At 36.7% G+C, this 13,065-nt stretch overlaps 3 protein-coding genes across 4 annotated transcripts; 1 reads left to right on the top strand and 2 right to left on the bottom strand.

Annotated features, from left to right (window-relative positions):
- Positions 1 to 541: 541 nt before the first annotated feature.
- LOC118262790 (uncharacterized) lies at positions 542 to 4,015 on the bottom strand. 2 transcript variants are annotated; one of them, XM_035574389.2, is made up of 6 exons: positions 3,674 to 4,015; positions 3,364 to 3,537; positions 2,840 to 3,019; positions 1,760 to 1,895; positions 1,268 to 1,428; positions 542 to 826 (listed from the first exon to the last, which is right to left on the bottom strand). In XM_035574389.2, exons 1-6 carry the CDS (start codon positions 3,906 to 3,908, stop codon positions 561 to 563), a joined length of 1,152 nt encoding a protein of 383 aa, XP_035430282.2. In that variant the 5' UTR covers positions 3,909 to 4,015; the 3' UTR covers positions 542 to 560. The 2 variants fall into 2 exon arrangements, with proteins under 2 accessions (XP_035430282.2, XP_050553156.1); XM_050697199.1 differs by lacking the exon at positions 1,268 to 1,428 and having other exon boundaries at positions 588 to 826.
- Positions 4,016 to 5,797: 1,782 nt separating this feature from the next.
- Positions 5,798 to 8,025, top strand: LOC118262944 (thioredoxin-like protein 1). The gene is made up of 6 exons (XM_035574651.2): positions 5,798 to 5,978; positions 6,051 to 6,207; positions 6,351 to 6,461; positions 6,668 to 6,817; positions 7,097 to 7,230; positions 7,407 to 8,025. Exons 1-6 carry the CDS (start codon positions 5,881 to 5,883, stop codon positions 7,615 to 7,617), a joined length of 861 nt encoding a protein of 286 aa, XP_035430544.2. The 5' UTR covers positions 5,798 to 5,880; the 3' UTR covers positions 7,618 to 8,025.
- LOC118262943 (U4/U6.U5 tri-snRNP-associated protein 2) lies at positions 8,026 to 12,754 on the bottom strand. The gene is made up of 10 exons (XM_035574650.2): positions 12,555 to 12,754; positions 12,258 to 12,406; positions 11,727 to 11,841; positions 11,037 to 11,212; positions 10,451 to 10,676; positions 10,236 to 10,359; positions 9,535 to 9,694; positions 9,039 to 9,229; positions 8,582 to 8,734; positions 8,026 to 8,158 (listed from the first exon to the last, which is right to left on the bottom strand). Exons 1-10 carry the CDS (start codon positions 12,616 to 12,618, stop codon positions 8,062 to 8,064), a joined length of 1,455 nt encoding a protein of 484 aa, XP_035430543.1. The 5' UTR covers positions 12,619 to 12,754; the 3' UTR covers positions 8,026 to 8,061.
- Between the last annotated feature and the right edge of the window lie 311 nt (positions 12,755 to 13,065).

Raw genomic sequence — 13,065 nt, 5'->3', positions numbered from 1 at the left:
CGTAACGGTCATAGAAACTCACCCACTTGCATTCTAATCATTCACCTTACGTTAAAGACCTTTTTAAGCGTGGGAGAGCCGTAGTTCACCCGAATGAGCCGGCTCGTACCGCTCCGGTACCACAGCCCTACAGAAAACCGGCGTAAAACAACATTTACTGTGTTTATAGAATCAGTCTTCCCCCTATCTCCCTTTGCCAATCCCTAATCCTCAAATCTCTAACCCCCAAAAGCATACAAACACTATGTAAAACCTAGTTATTTTATAACTTTTATATTATGGCATCTACTTGCTGCTACGGAACCCTTCATGCGCGAGTCTGACTCGCACTTGGTCGGTTTTTTACCTGTTATCTGCCGAAGGAACCATAGCCCGAATTTCATAATTCCTCATCGTTCGATCCTCAACATTGTGTTGGGGATAAGCGTAAAAATAAAATTATAAAATTACGATAGTCTGTTCATCGCCGTCTCTCGATCTATTTAACAAATAAATAAAGGAAATTATAAAACTCAAAAATTACATGAATGTAATAGTTAAACAAATAAGACAACTATCGGTTAATAATGGGTCTCTACGATGTATCTAAAAACATTACTGACTACATATATGGCTAAAGCCGTCATGTGCTTTATACATGATCCGTTTAACATTTCAGCATCATCCGTTATCGTGTATTTATCGGTCACAAATTCTCTGTCAAAGTTGTCATCGCCTCTACCTTGATCAACCATCATGCAACCGTCTGCTGTTTGATGCATCATTAATGATTTTACCCAAAAATTGGTTAAAAAATGAGCGTGTCCTATCGCCCCGCAAAATGCAACTGAAAATAAATAAACCAGTGTCAAAATTAGTCGAACGGTATGTCATGTAGATGTCAATCGGTACGTTATTTTGCTTTTTTTGTCTATATATTATATTGTCTTCTCTCACCTTGGGCGAGGCGAGAGGGAATGTCAAACTCTTGCTGACTAAAAACTACCCCGTTCCTACTCCTGCTTTTCGAGCCGGAGCTCCAGTAAATCCGCTAGGTAGTCCGCAGAAGTTTACTTTTTCTATCAATTTCTTACAATTTAGGTACCGTTTCTTAGGTACCTATTTGTATTGTGCTGGACGTAAACGTAGATATACATAGGCTTGTAATAATATGCCTACATACACTTTGACTGTCAATAGAAAACTGTTGAAGGCAATTGTTCCCCTAACGTAGGTCTCCGGTCCCATGGAGTTTAACATGTTATTACAATAACTCTTAATTACTTACTGCCTTCCGTGAGCAAATCAGGTACTACAAAATCACTGAGAGCAATATACCGGCATTCATTATATACCATGGAGCAAAGTTTATCCCTAAGGTAATTGTCCTCTTTTTCGGAAAAAAGTACACAGTTTCGAGAATGCTTTGCATGAATTAAAAGTAAAAGTCTGAAAAAGACAGATAATTAGTACCTACTTTTCTGAATCTCCTATAGAATCCCTATGAAGAAAAACGAGAAAGCAACTCCATGATTATTCATTATTATGTTATGCTAGAGGCTCATACTCATGAGCAGCGTTTCGACTGTGGTAGCAAATACTCTCAGTACTCCCTTACACTCCCTAAGAGGGTCCTTCCGTGGTCCAGTTTATACCACACCATATCGCAAATTATTTATTAGTAGTCTAAAAACAATTGTAGAACGAATCTGGGAATTTGTAAATAGCTTTTATATGTATGTGCATATAGAGGTGACTTTATGTTGTATATTAAACCCACCTGTGCATTATTCCATATCCAAAATCAGAGCCGTGCTGCACGTACAATCTGCAATATGGTGGCAGATTACATTTGGCTAGAGATGTGTGAATGGATAGGAATGTGGGTTGACGCGCCAGAAGACCTACGCATGAATCTGAAATATGTTTTAAAGTCACTACCAATGTTTTGGGATTGGATCTAAGGCAGAATAGTAATGATCCGGAGCTGCGGACAACAACGTAACAGGTTACCGGGGCTCCGGCTCAAAGCAGGAGAAGGAACGGAATGGTTTTTAGTTGGTAAGAGTCGGACACTCCTTCTTGCCTCACCCAAGGTGGAAGTAGGAATTCGGATGATTTTAAAAACAAAATTAGTTTCACATAATAACGAATGACATGATTATGCTATATGTAGATAGGTACCAAGTAGAATATTTTTGTAAACGTAGATATTGTATGTAGACAAATTTTATAAAAAATCATTTATCCAACCTACGCGCGATATTTACTTGGATACTAGCTTCTTGCCGCGACTTCATCCGCGCATAATACTGACTTTATATAGTATTTTTTTGGTTTGCCGACTCAACCACGGCGTAACACTACGACCTCACAGAGAACCAGCGCGAAGTAATACCTGTTATCGGACACAAAAAGCTGTTTATGATGATAGAAATACGACCCTTTTTTTGAGAGGGGAAAATTATCCAATCTCTTCGCCCGCCTTAGGTGAGGCAAGTGGGAGTTTCAGACTCTTACTGAGCTCCGGTAACCCGCTAGGCAGTTGGCAGCTCCGGGAGTAATGCGACCCTACGAGGTAGTTACTATATTTAAAATAACAACAACGCTATGATTTGCGTCCTTCTTAATTTTCTGTTCTCATTATCATCAGCAAGCCGAAGACGTCCACGGCTGAACAAAGTAACAAATGTTCTACTTACGACACTGAATTTTAAGACGCTCTCAAGTGCTCTCAAGCATAGTTTTGTCACTACAAATCCTTTATAAAAGACAGAGATGGCACACACTCCGTTTACCTAGGACCTACGACACGATCTCCACTCAAGTATAATGTAAAGATAAACACAAAATACAATACCGGATTGTTCCTCACTGGGAATACACATCTTGACGCTTGATATACTTTTGGCATATCTTTCCCACGGCCCATACATCGTCTCTAGCTCATCTCTGTCGTATATCTTCGTACGTTTCAACAGTTCCAGGTTGAACTTCTCAAAAGGTATCCATGCGGATACATTGTGAAATAAATATGATACTGTAAACAAATAAGTGCGCTATACTACATTTTTTAAATATCTTTCGAAGTTAAAAGATATAAAGTTACATTAAAGTTTAAAGATTTTACCCCCTCCCGAATTTTCCCAATTCCCGAATCAAATAACATACCATTTGACATAAACATCACATTCAGAATCGCATTTGCGTTTCCAATTTATGTGGTAAGAATTGATCCGTACGTCAACCGTATGTGTTCCTATAATCACACAATAGTAGTAGATGTCTACACTAATCAAATTTTAAATACCCTGTATGTATAGGGTTAAACTGCTTTATGTCCTTTCGAAGACTAGATACTTACAGTTTCAATAAATAACTTACTCTTTGCAGTATTTATATCACTTTTCTCGAGTTCATGCTCCTTTATCCCTCTTTCGATATATGCCCGGTAGTAGTCGCATAGAGTTTTAGACTTATTAAACATTTTCTCTAAACGAAAAACCAAATCAGACGGCAATGTCTCTCTTTGGTTCTTCAATACTTGGTGTACACTCGCTGTAAAAAAAATGTAGACAATTTATTAAAATGAGAAACACTGTCTCAGTAAAACAATTTTCGAAATTTATATTTATCTGAAATTATAATGTTAGTACGATTTTAGTAGGTACTATGTAATTAGGTATTAACTTACCTCCAAATATAAACAGCGTGGAGTAACTATTTATATCTATATAAAATTTATATTTCATATAAAAGTCTAGTATTCTGTCCAGAAACAATAGATAATCCTCTAAATCTGACGCTTTTGGTAAATCATTCAAAATTTCTTGAACTTTCTGTATATTATCTTCGCCATTTAAAGAAATTATGTTCAATATGATAAAATAAAAGATTTGTAAACACGTTCGGTACTTAAAAAAAATCATTGTTAGAACTTAGAAGTGTAGATACGCAAAACGTTTGCACTGTAATAACTATTTGGCAAAATACTGAGAACACGTATTTTCCAATGGTAGAATGAATGCTGTTTGTATTCTCTCCGGTTTTATCTAGCGATAAGAAAGTGAAATAAAGACGATGATTCAATTAAAATTCAACTGAAAATAATTTAACGATTGCGAGTCAATTTAAATTAAATAGGTACCTATGGGAAGTAATTAAGGGAAGTAGGAATTGTTCCCAGTATATCTCTAACACTATTACTCGTACATGGCACTTATAACACAAATGGCGAAAAGTGGATTGTACATTATACAATGGCATTACGTAACTGTCGGGCAAGGGGTCTCGGGTTCGCGAAAATTTTTTTAATTTTTTTTATTTTTTTATTCGACAAAAACTAATGCTTGACTACATCCTACCTGATGGTAAGTAGTGATGTAATCGTTGATGGTGAGGCGCACTAGTTTCTTAAGAGCCTATTCACTCTAGACTTGAAGACACCCACATTGTAGTCCGATGGAAAAACCGCAGCAGGCAGATTGTTCCAGTCCCTCGATGTACGCGGAATAAACGGCGAAGCAAAACGCTTCTCAGTAGTAGCACGAATTTGATTGAGTCTGGAATAATTGTGTCCGGTATATGGCAATAGACTCAATCCCTCTTACATGGGACTTTAACACAAACGGTGAAATGTGGGTATATATTGTACATACCTATATTGGACATTACGTGCCGTAATGTGCACCTCTATACAATGTACTCTGCCTACCCTCTGAGGATAAAAGGCGTGATGTTGCACTACGTGGCGTAATGAGCACCACTGCCTACCGAAATAAAAAGCATGACAGTACACACAACACACATCTACGTACCTACTTATTCTAGTTTAGGTATATCTAATACCTATGTAGGTATTATTTTTACGATATTTCCCTTTACCTACTTGAATACGATCTTCAAACCTTCAAGAAAAGCGTCCTCCTTTTAAAAGCCGCGCAACGCACCTGTGACTCCTCTGGTGTTGCGGGTGTCCATGGGCGGCGCTAATCGCTAACCACCAGGTGACCTGTCTGCTCGGTTGCCCCCCTATTCTATAAAAAAAGAATAAAGACCATTATGACTGACTGTATAAATCATAAATGCTACATTGGATCGAAAAGGGATCTACTTTAGACAAGAGAGTAGCTGGTGGTAGCTTTTATTATCGTTTGATACAGGTGCTCGTTTAGGTGAGTTCCCGAAAAGTACAAGTAGAGAGTCGACGCCTAAATGCCACAACTGCCGAGGCTGCTCTGAAAACACTACGTTTCACACGGCTGATGAAGCGTCCAGTGTGGCGGATGAACCATTGACATGATCCGCAAAAAGGCAGCAGAGAAGGAACGCGAAAGGCTTCCCACCATTCCGTCAAAAAGTCAAATTCATTTATTTCAATTAGTACTAGTAACATGCGATTCATACACCAAAATAATATTGAGACAATTTTTGTCTGCCCGTCTGTCTTTTTTTCTGGCTCATCTTCGATATGGTTAGACTAATTTTGACGGGCTTTTATTGGCAGGTAGCTGTTCTACTAAGGAGTAACTTCGGCGACTTTTAGTAGTAACAAAGTCCGTGATCCACGCGAGCGAAGTCGCGGATATCAGCTAGTAATAAGTATTACAGGAGTTGGTGTTAACAAAAAGGAGGAGAAACAGAGGAACACAACAAAAAAACGGTGGCCCCCTTGAAGTCCCGTTTGATTGACCTCAAACTTCGAAACTTTGAAATAAATTCGATTGGACCTTTGTTTTATTGATAATGTAATTATTTGAACGCAACTTTTGCTTTATATTATTTTATATTTATGGCAACACTGGAAGCTAAATAGAACTGTCAAACAACCATTTTGAAGTATCATTCCCGACTGTTGTCATTGTGTACTCTTGTTTTAAATTAAAATAATTTAAATAAACCATGGGTTTAGCCACTGTTATTGAGAATGAAGCTCATTTCCAGACGGAAATGGCCAATGCTGGCACCAAACTGGTTGTGGTCGACTTCACAGCGACTTGGTAAGTATAACCTGATTCCGTTCAAATATTCAAGTCATCGCCGTAGTAAATAATTGATTATGTTGTATATAGGTGTCCGCCTTGCCAACGGATTGCACCATTCTTCGAGCAATTGCCGGCGAAGTTCCCTAGAGCTGTGTTCCTGAAGGTGGACGTGAGCAGATGCGCCGACACTGCTACCGCTCAGGGCATCAGCGCGATGCCAACTTTTATTTTCTACAGAAACCGAGTACGTGTCCCTATTACTAAGACATTGATATCATTAATTTAATTATTTTAGTTTGTGCAAATATTTTGATACTAACTTCTAGTATAACTCAGTCTTTTTCATTGTCGAAAGCACTAAAATGTCATTTTAAATGGTATTTACAGACAAAGATTGACCAGCTCCAGGGCGCTGACCCCACCAGCCTAGAAAATAAAGTTAGACAATACTATGGCACTGATGAATCTGGAGATGATGACAACACTGTTGCTGGACATGTAAGTTTACAACTCTTAAAACTTCCATAACTTAAAATATATTGTTACATTCTGCTTTTTATAAATAAAATTCTTCCCTGCACTGGGATTTTCTCCTATATAGTAGGTGTGTTTGCTAACCAACCCAAACAAGTTTGTGAATTACACAAGAACCTTTCCAGCTCTTTGTACATCCATCAAGTTCACTTCCAACTTTTCCATTTCAGATGGATCTGGCAACATTTATCACTAAGAGTGAGTGTGAGTGCCTAAATGAAGCTGATAACCATCCAATGGCCCACTGCCTGACCAGTGCAGGAGGGTATCTTGCCAGCGATTGTGATGAGCAGCTCATCATCAATATCAGCTTTAACCAGGTTAGTGAATATTTATAATGTATGTACTTCCAAACACAAGATACTTACTTGCTTACTGGAGCTTTAGGCTGCTTGTCCAGCAGAGCAAAGTAGAAGTAATCAATAGGTTTGCACAAAATCTGCCCACTAAAGAGAAGCAAAAATTTTGTGTAATCAGCCTTAGCAAGCCAGCAGACAAGCAGCCTTAGCAAGTTGTAATCGAATTCATAGTTATTCAAGACAATAAATGAAATAAATTAAAATTTAATATAATATGTAAATAATAATTTATCATTTCAGTTGGTGAAGCTACATTCCTTAAAAATCAAAGGTCCCAGTGACAAAGGACCCAAGAACGTTAAGATCTTCATCAACCAACCTCGCACACTTGATTTTGATCAAGCCTCAGGAAATATGTCGGTTCAGGATCTTGAGTAAGTTCCATATGATTAATTATTATTATTTTAATGACGCTGTAATGGGCTTCATGACAGTATAAAAAATATTTTTTATAAGAAATTTATGTAAACCATTACTACAAAAAGTGTTATGGTGTATGTATGGTAATAAGGTCACCTCTAAAATCTTTTTATTTATTTTCGTACTCCAGATTCACTCCTAGTGACCTAGAGGGCAACCCAGTGCCTCTGAAGTTTGTGAAGTTCCAAAGTGTTCAAAACATTCAGCTGTTTATAAAGGACAACCAGTCTGGTGGAGATGTTACACAAATCGACCACTTGGCATTCTACGGATCGCCCATTTCCACGACCAACATGGGAGAGTTCAAACGGGTGGCAGGCAAAAAGGGAGAAAGCCACTAGCATAATTTAATTCTGTAGAAGATAGTTCAGTCTTGTTGTGTTCAATATATTCTAACTGACATGGTGCGGGCATCTTTATACTTTATACCCTGATTGGGCAACTATATGTGTAACCAGTAAGTCATCACTTCATTCATCAACATCATTAGCTATGTACACCAACCTGAACTATTTTCTATGAAATCAAATGGTTTCATTTCTCAAACTGTGTCAAATAGTAGATTTGAATTTTCTAATATATAATATTGTATTATCATAATATTTCGCAACGTATTTATGAAATATGGTGTAACACTCATAATTAATATTATTGTTTTTAAGTGTAAAGGTCATTCCAGGCCACAGTTTGTTAAATGGAGATTCCGAATTATCAGGAATTTGTATATGCAATAAATAAATATACACAAACAGGTTTAGTTTAATTTATTGCCTAAAATATTAAATTCAGTCCTGCTTTAGTTCATAAATCTGAATGTATGCCTCGGTGAGTGTAATCATTTGTGGTAGTATACTGGTCACATGAAGATCTTGCATTTCATACCTGTAATAAAATATACATTAGTGAGAAAGAAAGAAAAAACATCTATTTCACACACATGTCTGTGGTGAAATGTCACCAGTTCAGCATGTGCTAGACTTCCTTGCACTGGTATTACTGTAAGACTTAGTAAGTCCAGTGAACGAGGTAATATACCAGTCACGATGAACAATCACATTATAGCATCTCCTCTTTATACTTGCTTCATGGTGGAAACTGATAACGGGCGGTAACTGCGTGCTGCACATACCAGGGGCCTTAGTCTGCTATTACAATAATGGAGCTATACAACCTATATAGCTGCGTCCCTCTTGCACTGTACAATAATCGACCATTCTGACACAATTGTAATAGCAGACTAAGGCCCCTGATATCTACAACTCTTGTTTGTAAGGCGTAAAGTTATCTCAATGGGTTTATAATTACCATTGCTGTGTAGGTTTGTGAAGAACATGAGCTCTGTAAGTTCCCTTTTCTGGTGTGCCGTCGTGTACAATGTTGCCCACCAACTCGTAGATGGTTTTTCCATTATGTTTCGCTTTTATTTCTGGTGTTAATATATCACCGAAGTCAACGTTTCTGTAAATTAATTATTATGACATTAAATCAATGTGAAACAACGCTTATGCTGTTTTTCGTCATGTAAGTGAGATTACTAAAGGCCCAATTTCCCTACTCCCCAATCCTAAAATTACTAACGCCCAAAAGGCCGGCAAAGCACTTGTAACACCTCTAGAGTTTCTAGAGTTTCGGATGTCTATAGGCGGCGCCGATTGCTTACCATTAGGTGTTCCATCTGATCGTTTTCCGGCTTACCCCATAATCAAAAATCCAATGAAATAATTTAAGATTGGAATAAGTTACATAATAATTAAATACTTACTTAACAGGGAAATTGACAACAGTTGGATTCTTCTCCACAAAGAATGTATTTTTCGTAAACCTCTTGATGTATAAAATCAAATAAGGTGGCAACTGCGTGATCTCAAATCTTTTTAGGAAATTTTCTTTATAAGTTTTGTACTCTTTTGATGTTTGCCCATTGAACTTGGAAAGTAGTTGGTAAAGGTTCACCTGCAAATAAATAAAAGTAAATATGTAACTTTATTCATGCTTCGGAACGAATGGAGCAGTTCGACCGATACCACGGCCTCACTGAAAACCGACGTGAAACATCGCTTGTGTTTCGTTGTACGCAGTTACCGAAAAGGGCCCAATTACCCCCCGCCCCCCTCCTCAAAATTCTCAATATATTCCTTCCACTGCTTTAATACATCCTTATTTTCTCCAATGACACTCCCATTTATATCTCTTACATACTATCCAGTCCCCAGTGTTTCGTAGACTCTATCAAAATTTGTCTAAATTTCATAATATACCTGTGGGATAATATTTTCTCTAAATTCATCAGTGAAGAGTGGTGTGGGCGGCAGGTCACACGTCAGATACAGGAAAGGCGACTCGGTAATCATTTCACTGTACTCCTCACTGTTCAAGTCCACTTTTGCAGCGTCATCTGCATCCGTTGGTGGTAGCTTTCTGAGAATAGACAATAGTTATAAAATTCATTACAAGGTAAAAAGGAGTGGCCCATTGAAAGGACCTCAGGCAATTTCCATACAATGTTGATCTAAAAAAAATGGTTGGCCAGGGAAATTAAGATTATTTCCAATAGTTAGGTCATATTAACAACTTAACTGTCCAATGAGTCACATATGAGTCACGGAGAACTTTTGGAATAAGTTCAAGAGTCACAGGTGACTCATTTCTTTATACAACTTAGGCACATACTTTTGTTATGAGCGTGAAGTAATATTATAATTATAATTACGTGAACGTATTACAAAAAACCTAACCTACATGATAACAAAATAAAATTTCGCAAATTTTTGTATCTTTGGTATCAGGTCAAAAAAGAATACCCGATGGTCGTGGGGTAGGGGTAATTTGTATTGTATAGGGACAGTGAAGTTGTTAAGAAGTAACAATATACATACATATACAAATAGTTATTTAGTTTCCCAGGTGAAATGAGGAACCCAAAACCTTTATTGGTTAATAGTTGAATAAGCCTATTTACCTGGTATATATCCTCATGTGTCCCAGGAACGACTTATATATAATAGAACTATTTGGTTTCTTAGTTCCATTAAGAGCCATGTGTAATGAATTTAAAAACCATGATAAAAAGTCGATTGGATCACCTATAAATTTAAAAAAAAATGGATTAACAAAGTTATCATACAAAAATAATCCTTGTATCAACATAGGTAAAACCCATTTTGAATAACTCACTCTGTTTGATAAATTGGAATCTCTTTTTTGACCACAGTACCACTGCTTGGAGCATTTCATGAGGCGATACATGGGCTTTGAATGCTCGTGGATTCCATAACTTTCGTAGAAGTTCGCCAAACCTTTGCACCAGGAGGAAGGAGGAGTCGCCTGGCGGACGCTTCACATTCGCGTAGTTCTCTTCACGCAAGAAGTAGTTACGTAGTGGACGTACTTGTGATAGACACTGGAACCAATAGATACAGTTAGTTACTATATTATAAATCAATGAAAAGCGTGAATAACATTACAATACGCATTTTTGTATTTACTTGTTCTTAAGCAATAAATATGAGACAATGGTGAAATGACAATGTAGAAACAGTTTCTTTACCTTATGTGCCTAAGGGTCTATTTTAATATTGTGTGGATTTCATTACACACATGATTTGGATGACATGTATTACAATAAAGACCGACTTCTATGTACTTATAGGATAAGGGCAGGGCAATCCCACATATGTGATGAAAACAGCACCATATGAAAACACCCTTAGTAACTGTAAATGAGTGTATGTTGTGACCATAATAATATGAATGTTCTCACCTGCAGAATAACATTGCAGTAGTCATTGGCCTTGATATTATTAAGACCTACTATTCCTGGCATATACATGGTACTGTCTATAGCTCTGGACATCTTGGTATTATAATCCAATTGCTTTATCTGCTCCGGTGTGAAGATTGGGTTCAAAACATACTTTATGTCATTGAGAGATGAATCTGGAATAATAAAAATGTTCAAACATTGATATCATCAATTACCTATAAAATTAAAAATATGTCATTTATCCTATGAGGATGTATCCTCGAAAAATATAGATTTTAGTTTACAGTTGACTCCTAAAAGTATTTGAGTTACCGAGTAATTGAATTATCGATTGGTCTGAAATTTGAACTTCTAATTATCGAGAGTATGATGCTGATCAATTCGAATTTCTAAGGACCTTGTGATAACTTCGAATTACCAAGAGGTTCGAATTCAAGAAGGTTTGCATTATCGAGAGTTAACTAACTGTATATAAAACACTTTCACTAGAAATAGTTTTTTTTTTTTTCAGGGTTAATCATCCAATGTCTTCTCCCGCCTTGGGCGAGGCGAGAGGGAGTGTCAGACTCTTACTGACTAAAAACCACCCCGTTTCTACTCCTGCTTTTCGAGCCGGAGCTCCGGTAACCCGTTAGGTAATCCGCAGCTCAGAAATAGATATTAGGATATACTTATTCAGTATCTTACCTATAACTTCATAGTTATCAGGGAGACAGTAGAACTTCAGTGTGTGAAGATTGAGGAAGACATGATGACCATCCGCCACTGAATGAGTGTAAGCATGGGTGTTTGTACCTCTGCCCTGTCAAATAGAACATAATAAAATTATAGGCTAGTTTCTTCAAAACATAAAAAAAAATATTTACGTAATAGTATGTGGATAGTAGACATTGTTTTTGAAAAAGTCGAAAATAAAGAAGATCATTAAATCTATGAATGACATAGTGTGATTATTTTTTAATATCTAGTTGTATTGAAGAGTCGAAATAATTTATTTTTGACTGAGGAAGCAACCCAATCATCCAAATCAATAATTTGGTATGTACCTACTACCTACTATATCATTAATTCGGTCATCTTATTTTTACAAAAAATGAACACCTATAAAGTTATAACCTTAACTGTTAATTGGTGACTTCAAAATTAATGAGGAAGTCTGGAAATTTCATGCCATCCTATTAGAATATATTTAAAACAAAATATTAGTAAAATGTTTACCTGGAAGTACTTGCCACACACAAGACAAGCATAAACATTGATCCTTGTCAGGGAAACTGAACAGAGCTTCTCAAAATCAAAATCCAGGACATGTCTATTGATCGTATCTAAGTATGGACATTGGATGTGCATAGTTTTCGAAGCGGGTTCTGTAATTAAAGAAATATAGCAATAAATCTAATAAGGTATGTATCAGACATGAAATATGTGGCACGGTGTAAGCCGTCAACTCAGTATTTCTATGTTTATTTCATACTGAAAGTAAATTATAAGGTTATGATTATGAATGATGCTTACCGGGTAAATCTGTGCCATTATCTTCAGATACTTTTCGTTTTTTACTATTAGTTTCTTCAGACATATCTGTTAAAGTCGTTTTAAATTTATGATCTTTAGAAAAACAACGGTAATAGTTTCCAATTCCTATAATATTTTGATAGTTTGACAAATCAACGCAACCGCAAAATTGGATCAAATCAACGCGTCACAAAAGTCAAAACTTCAAAAGTGACAGCACAGATAATAACTATCTCTTGTATTCTGCATGTGAAAATTGTGAAAAGAGGCATTTTCTCAACAAGCACTCAAATAAGCCAAGCCTTGGATGATGAGATAAGAGTTAAGAAATGAGATTATAAGACAGTACATTACTGGCTGATGATGATTGTTGGAACAGCATTAAAATTACCGAAATCTATACATATTAATCTCAAACTAAAATTAGTCCTTAAGTTTAAGTTGGACCAAGAACATTAAAAAAGGTTCAACGTTCAAAGTTTCAACGTTGAATGTTTCTTTGCTAGAATAA

The sequence above is a fragment of the Spodoptera frugiperda genome, chromosome 12, assembly GCF_023101765.2.
Source record: "Spodoptera frugiperda isolate SF20-4 chromosome 12, AGI-APGP_CSIRO_Sfru_2.0, whole genome shotgun sequence".
NCBI lineage: Eukaryota > Metazoa > Arthropoda > Insecta > Lepidoptera > Noctuidae > Spodoptera > Spodoptera frugiperda.
This window is presented reverse-complemented; position numbering and strand designations above follow the sequence as displayed.